The sequence below is a fragment of the Gekko japonicus genome, unplaced genomic scaffold (assembly GCF_001447785.1).
Source record: "Gekko japonicus isolate JY-2015 unplaced genomic scaffold, Gekko_japonicus_V1.1 scaffold5104, whole genome shotgun sequence".
NCBI lineage: Eukaryota > Metazoa > Chordata > Lepidosauria > Squamata > Gekkonidae > Gekko > Gekko japonicus.
In genome coordinates, this window is record NW_015170423.1 from 23,457 (window position 1) to 31,355 (window position 7,899).

Sequence of the window (7,899 nt, forward strand, 5' to 3'; positions counted from 1 at the left end):
GAGGGAGGGAGGGAAGGAGGGAGGGAGGGAGGGAAGGAAGGAAGGGAAGGAAGGAGGGAGGAAAGGAAGGAGATGGGGAGAGGGAGAGATGGAAAAAAAGCAAGGAGAAGGGAAAACCAACCCGAGAGGCATACCTCCCCTTTGCTTCCCCAGCCGCCCTGCTGGGAGCCACACAATATGTGTGAAAGAGCCGCATGTGGCTCCCGAACCGCAGTTTGGCCGCCCCTGTTCTAGGTCATCCTGCATGCTGCAGGGGACTGAATGGTACTGAGGCCCCTTCCAACTGTTTAATTCTATGACATCTCTGAGCCAGCTTCCCCCCACCATGTCCGTGTCTGCAAGCCATCACCAAACAGGTAATTCAAGAGACCCTGGACAGGGGAGGACAGCGGCCGCTCCCCCCCCCAACTCGCTTCCCATTGTGCTGAACAGCCCTCCCAGTCCGCCTGAGCTGCAGAAGTGGACAGAGAAGGGCCGCTTAGGCTCAGGATCAGACACGGAGGCTCTTGAGAGAACTGGGTTCGAGTCCAGGAGCGCCTCAGAGACGAACAAGAGTGTCGGGGAATGAGTTTTTGAGAGTCAACGCTCCCTTCGTCAGATACGAGCAGGGATGGAAACCTCTGAGTTGTTACATCCCAGTCAGAAGGTGGGAGGGAAGAAGAAGAGGAGGAGAAGGAGGAGGAGGAGGAAGAGGGGATTGGCTTTCTACCCCACCCTTCACTCAGAGCGGCTTGCAATCTCCCTTCCCTTCCCCTCCTCACAACTGACCCCCCTGTGAGGTCGGTGGGGCTGAGAGAGCTCTCTCGAGAACTGCCTGTCAGAGAACAGCTCTGAGAGAACTGGTGACTGACCCAAGGTCACCCAGCTGGCTTCATGTCGAGGAGGAGTGGGGAATCAAACTAGGTTCTCCAGATTACAGCCCGCGCGCTCCTAACCACTACACCCAAATGGCTGCTGAGGGACACAGGGTGGTGGGGTACAAAATACAAGGACCTCCATTCTGACTGGTATCTGACACGGGGAACTCAGAAGCCCATACCTCCCCACCCCCCCAAATCTTGTTGGTCTCTTAAGGTGCCGCTGGACTCGAATCTACCTCTTCTCCTGCGGGGCCAACATGGCTCCCTTTGGAAACCCTCTCAGGAAACACACAGAAGATACGACTGACATTCCAGTGCGTGTTTGGCCTTACTTAAAATTCGCCTTATTTAAAAAAAACCTTTTGCCAGGATTAGTGGAGACGGCCCAAACCATGATGTACTCCAGAGGGGCCCTGTGCCGGGAAAGGGCCCCGGGCTCAGGAGGTTCAAGCCCCGCCCGGGCACGAGGCGCCCACCCAAGCAGGCCCCGCCGGCCTACCTGCTCCAGCTCCTGCTCAGCGTACTTCTGCCGGCTGAGCTCGTTCTCGGTCCCCTCCCGCAGCTCCCGCAGCCGGTGGGCCTCCTGCTTGGCGAGGCTGATCTCGTCCTGCAGCCGCTTCTCCAGGGAGACCTTCTCCACCTCCACCGTGCGGTGCTCCTCCTGGGCCTTCTGGAGCCTGGGAGGGAGAGGGAGAGGGCGAAGGCGCGCTGAATCATGGGCAAAGGGTCTTTAGGACCCACCTCCTCTTCTGCCGCCGCCTTATCACTATATACGTATTTGTGAAGCACCTCAGACATTCAGACGGAGAGGCAGGTGGGGTTTGCAGCAGCCTCCAGGTGGGTGTAGCGGCAAATAAATACACACTGCAAAAACCTTTTAGCAAACTAATGTGTTCTATTTATGGTCATCGTTTAGTAAAGTGCATAAAAAAGGTAAAGGTAATAGTTCCCTTGCTCGAAAGCCAGTCGAATCCGACTCTAGGGATGCGGTGCTCATCTCCGTTTCCAAGCCGAAGAGCCAGCCCTGTCCGAAGACGTTTCCGTGGTCATGTGGCCGGCATGACTAAACACCAAGGCGCATGGGACAGCTTTCTTAATAGTTGTATGTCATTCTCCGTCCATGAATGTTAGCTGCACAATGTGTCTTTTGTAGGACAGGTAAAAAGCATCCATACAACTATTAAGAAAGCTCTCCCCCTTTTTGGAAGACTTCATGCAAGGAGAAGCGGGTTCATAATTCTAGAAACTCCCGTTGGGGCTTGCCTTTTGAAACACTGATGCAAAATTGTCTGGTAGTTAGCAATCTGTATGTACTGAAAGTTATTGCTTATGGAATGCAATGAATATTTATACCTGACTAGGATGAAATAATGATACACTATGCACTTTACTAGGAGCTGCGGTGGCTCAAGTGGTTAAGACGCTGAACTGCAGGCTGTAGAAGGTCAGTAGTTCAGCAGTTAAAGACCCGGGTGCGGCATGACGGAGTGAGCTCCCATCTCTAGTTCCAGCTCCTGCCAACCTAGCAGTTCGAAAGCAAGAAATTGCAAGTAGATAAATAGATACCACTTCAATGGGAAGGGAACAGCGTTCCGTGCGCCTTGGTGTTTAGTCATGCCGGCCACATGACCACGGAAACGTCTTCGGACAGCGCTGGCTCTTCGGCTTGGAAACGGAGATGAGCACCACAACCCTAGAGTCGGACTCGACTGGCTTTCGAGCAAGGGAACCTTTACCTTTACCTTTATGCACTTTACTAAATGATGACCATAAATAGAACACATTAGTTTGTTAAAAGGTTTCTGCAGTGTGTATTTATTTGTTACTAGACTCTCCTAAGACTGCAGCTCGGGTTGCTTCAGCCTTCAGGTGGGGCCTGGAGATCTCCCGCTTTGACAACTGGCCTCCAGCCGACAGGGAACTGCTCCCCTGCAGGAAAGGGTTGCTTAGAAGGGTGGACTCTTTGGCACTGCGCCATGCCGAGCCCCCTCCCCTCCCCATAGCTCGCCCTCTCCTGGATCCACCCCCAAAGTCCCCAGGTATTTTCCAACCCAGACCTGGCAACCCAAGAGGCAGAAAAAACCGAGAAGGGATCACAGGTGTGGGAAATGCAACAAACAAAGAAACACTGTGATATCGATGGCAACACACGTTAAGCAAGAATCATATTATATTGTAAAACTTGGCAATATGACAGGTCCATCATGCTCAATGAGCATCCGGATACAGACTCATTTCGTCCCAGTCTTCCTCGGGAGGGATCCTACAGTAATGAAGGGGGTCAGCCTCTTGCTACAGTTCAGTGTTCTGTTTAAGAGCAACCCAGTGTTTCGTTTCTTCTTTATGTTTTTCAAATAATCCTGAAAAATAACCCATGGTATCTTAAATGAACTGAGAATGATGGACCTGTCATATTGCCAAGTTTTACAATATAATATGATTCTTACTTAACGTGTGTTGTCATCGATATCACAGTGAGTGTTTGTTTGTTTGTTGCAACCCTAGAAGGGTTAGACAAGCAGTCTAAAAGAATACGCGAAGAGTTTATTTCCTTCCTCCTCTCCGCGTTCTTGCCCGGAAGACGGCAACCTCCCCTTCTGCAAAGGGGAAACTGAGGCTGGCGGAGGCTACCCTGCCCGGGGCGCCTTCTGCTATTCGGCATCTGATTCTCCTGCCCAGAGACCAAGTCTGCCGATATCTCTGAAGCTGGACACCAGATTGATTTCCAGTGTTTGAGGGAATGGCGGCGAGCCAGAAACTCCGAAAGAGGAAGCAAAAACAAAAACAACCCCCCCCAACCCACGCCAGGGGAGCTGCCGGCACCGAGCCGTCGTGGCCCTTGACCAGAAAGGGCTGATGTCACCGTCCCTCTGGGGCTGGTAGTTCTAGGGTGGCACTCAATTAGCTTCTACCATAGAGTTTTGCCCCCAAACCAGAGTGCCCCCCCACCGAAATCCCCACATCACGTCCGGGTCACATCGGCATGTTGCGTTTATTTCTGGTGCTCTTCCCTGTTTGGGTGAAATCCCCTCCCCGTCCAGCTGGCTGGGGACGGAGAGGTGGGGCCTAAAAGCGGGGGACCCCCACCCAGTTTCTAGGTACAGCTCCTGGCTGCAGCATCCCTCTGGGAAAGATGTTGCAAGAAGGGACTACTCCCTGCAGCAGCCCTTTCCGCCGGGGGCCGGACTGCTCTCGGCCTCATGGCCACGAAGGGACGGAGGGGGCTGTGGGCGACCACAAGGGAGAAGCCCCGGTGCACGGCCCTGGCTCTCGAAAGGCTGCCCAGGACGTTGCAGGGGGATGTTAAAAATTTGTTTATTTATTTTTTAACATTTTTACCCCGCCCTCCCGGCGAGCGGGCTCGGGGCGGCTTACAAGAGGGCACAGAGCCCACGCATAAAAACAAGATAAAACGATAAGACCATTAAAGAACGACGAAAACAAGAGTAAAGTGCTCCATGCAAACAAGATGGTCTCCAGATGTTTTCACAATGGTATTAGTCCTTTCATTGGGGGCGATATTGTCCTGTAGATGGTGCTGGGGGAGGGGTCAACAGTGGGAGGGCTTCTGGTGTCCTGGCCCCACTGCTGGACCTCCTGATGGCCCCTGGTATTTCTGGCCACTGTGTGATACAGAGTGTTGGGCTGGATGGGCCACTGGCCTGATCCAACATTGGCATCTCTTATGTTCTTATGGTCCAAGGCCAGTCCAGCGGTATCAGTACCATGCAAGATTATGGCAGGTTTTCCGGGGACTGCCCCCCAAACATTGTCCCCAAACGCCCCCCCCGGAAGACGAGGCACTGATGGCCGAAACAAACACCTTGGGGGGGGGGAGAAGAGGGGGAGCCGGGAGCAGAGTGGGAGAACCTCGCCACTAAAAGCGGCTCATCCACTGGTGGAGCTCGGCAGGGACGCCGGCGTCCACTGGGGGGCGGCGTCGGCTCTTCGAAAGGCAGACAAAACCCGGGCATCGCCGAGCTCTCTTCGTCTCCGGTTTGTGAGAAATCTCGGTGAAGTTCCAAGACTCCGGGATCACCCCGTGGGTCTCTGAAGCCTGGCGCTCCTCCAGTCCTGCCACCCGCTCGTGGCTGGTGCAGATCGGGGGACCTTGTGCCCTTCGGCAGAACGGGGAGCCCCCATGCGGAAGAGTCACGAGCAGTGTTCCCTCTAAGCTGAGTTAGGTGTGAGCTAGCTCACAGGTTTTTTAGCCTCCGGCGCACACATTTTTGTCTCGGCTCAGGAAGGGGGTGGGGCTCCAGAGCAAACTAATTGAAGCAGTAGCCAAATCGCTGGCTCACAACTTTAATGCCAAGTAGCTCACAAAGTAGGACTCCACAGCTTAGAGGGGGCATTGGCTGGGGGACCAGACTGCCCACCGAGAAGGATGCTCTGGAATGCCCCCCCCCCTCCTGGAGCTCTTCCCGGGAAGTCTCATCGAGGCCGACGCAGCTGAGCGCGAGCTGCAAGCGGCAGAGAGATCCTAGGTGGCCCCGGGCTGAAGAAACGCCCCTCCTCCCCGCTGCTGGCAAGACGGTCTGCCGGCGTGACAACTGACGTTACACAGGAGCCGCCGCGAAAATGATTTGTCAGGACTGGCTGCCGTTTAGACTCCGGGCACGGGCAGGCTCGTTTCTCCCGCCAGGAATTAAGTAAACAGCATGTCGATGCCGGCAGCGCCGCCATGGAGATGCCACACCTCACCGGCTCGGCAGTGCCAACTGGCATCTCCACAGGGACATGGGTGTGTGTGTGCGGCTCATAGGTGCCCCGGTGCTCCACGTGCACAACGTGGTCCCCGGGGCTGGTATCAGGTTCATACAGATCAGTCCTTCCCTCGACCAAATCCTCTGGATCTATTCTGTTTCTTGGCATTGACCTCATTTATATGCGGCCTTTGTCCCCAGCGGGAACCCCGAGCGGCTTCCATCCTTCTCCTCTCCTCCACTGCATCCTCACAACAACCCTGAGAGGCAGACTAGGCTGAGAATGCGTGACCGGCCCCCACAGTCATAGAATCATAGAGCAGGGAGGGGCCCCCAGAGGCCATTCAGTCCGACCCCCTGCTCAGTGCGGGATCAGCCTAGACTAGCATCCCCTGACCAGGGTTTGTCCAGCCGCTGCTTCAAGACTGTAATTGTTGTGTTCAGTCGCACAGTCGAGTCCGACTCTTCGCGACCCCATGGACCAGATCACGCCAGGCCTTCCGGTCTTCCGCCGTCCTCTGAAGCTGGCTCAATTTCGTGTTCGTTGCATCGGTGACACTGTCTAACCATCTCATCCTTTGCCGTCCCCGTCTTCTTTGACCTTCCCAGCATCAGGGTCTTCTTCTCCAGTGAGTGCTCCCTTCTCATTTGGTGGCCAAAGTATTTGAGCTTCAGCTTCAGTCTCTGGCCTCCCAGGGAACAGTCTGGGTCGATTTCTTTTAGGATTGACTGATTGGATCTTCTTGCAGTCCAAGGGACTGTAAAGCAAACCCCCAAAAAGGAAACTGCGCAAAAATTACTGCAGTTTATATCACAAAAGTCTATATTTCCATGTAATGCCGAAAGTCCATTTGTTTTTTTCAGACATACAATCAAAGAAGTCTTCGCAAGGTAATGATGACAAAACTCTCCAGATTAACAATTCCCGTTTCGTAGAGCCTTCGTCAAAGATCGACAACACAAAGATGTCCTTCCTTATTTTTCAAAGAGCAATCCTTCCGTTCTCAAAATACACAGTTTCGAATCCGTGCCATGGAATAAATTCTAATACCTGTTTTCACAAAGCAGGCAAGCTAATCATAACAACCTTTCGGCATTACATGGAAATATAGACTTTTGTGATATAGTAAAGGTAAAGGTTCCCTTGCTCGGGTGCAGAAGAGCCGAAGATCCAGCTCTGTCCGAAGACGTTCCCGTGATCATGTGGCCAGCATGACTAAACACCAAGGCGCACGGAACGCCGTTCCCTTGCCACTGAAGTGGTACCTATTTATCTACTTGCAATGTCTTGCTTTTGAACTGCTAGGTTGGCAGGAGCTGGAACTAGAGATGGGAGCTCACTCCGTCATGCGGCACACTCGGGTCTCGAACTGCTGAACTTCTGACCTTCCACAGCCTGCAATTCAGCGTCTTAACCACTTGAGCCACCGCAGCAATTTTTGCACAGATTCCTTTTTGTGTTTTGCTTTACTGTACTGTGGACTGTGACCTTCTTGCTTTTCTCTATCACGGTTTCAAGACGGCCAGGGAGGAGGGGGAGCTCACCACCTCCCCGGGCAGCTGATTCCACTGTGGCACGACTCTGACTGTCAAACTAACTCAGCTTAGAGGGAACACTGATGGGGATCTGGACTTGCTGAGACCGAGAGGGGAAAAGATCTTGGGGTCACAGTGGGCAGCCCCAAGGAAGTGTCAGCCCTGCGTTCTGCAGCAGTGAAAAAGGCAAACTCTGTGCTAGGAATGACTAGGAAAGGTGGTGGATGTGAGAGAGAGAGTGGGGGGCAGTGTTTCACATGCAAAGGCATCTTCAAGATGCAGCCTATAAATCCTCCGTTAATTGACCAGTACATCTATCTTCACCTTTTAGAATGATACGGTTGGAACACTTTCCCTATGAAGGAAGGTTAAAGCACTTGGGGCTCTTTAGCTTGGAGAAACGACGGCTGAGGGGGTGACATGATTGAGGTTTACAAGATGATGCGTGGGATAGAGCAGGTCCAGAAAGAGGTACTTTTCTCCCTGTCTCACAGTACAAGAACTCGTGGGCACTCCATGAAATTACTGAGCGGTCGGCTTAGAACGAATAAAAGGAAGTCCTTCTTCACCCAAAGAGTGATTAACACTTGGAATTCACTGCCACAAGAGGTGGCGGCGGCTACAAGTATGGATGGCTTCAAGAGGGAATTGGATAAGCATATGGAGCAGAGGTCCATCAGTGGCTATTAGCCACAAGGTATAGATAGGGGCTCTGGGGCAAGGGATGCTCTGTCTTCTTGGTGCTTGGGGGGGAGGGGCAACAGTGAGAGGGCTTCTTGTGTCCCGGCCCCACTGCT

At 53.3% G+C, this 7,899-nt stretch overlaps 1 protein-coding gene across 1 annotated transcript in view; it reads right to left on the reverse strand.

Annotated features, from left to right (window-relative positions):
• The window catches only part of STIM1 (stromal interaction molecule 1), a gene marked incomplete at its 5' end in the record, with an annotated part of 44,825 nt that overhangs the window by 12,085 nt on the left and 24,841 nt on the right, over window positions 1-7,899 (reverse strand). Inside the window, one exon of the mRNA XM_015418298.1 lies at window positions 1,360-1,537. Coding sequence (XP_015273784.1) covers window positions 1,360-1,537 — 178 coding nt within the window. The remainder of the gene's footprint in view (window positions 1-1,359; window positions 1,538-7,899) is intronic.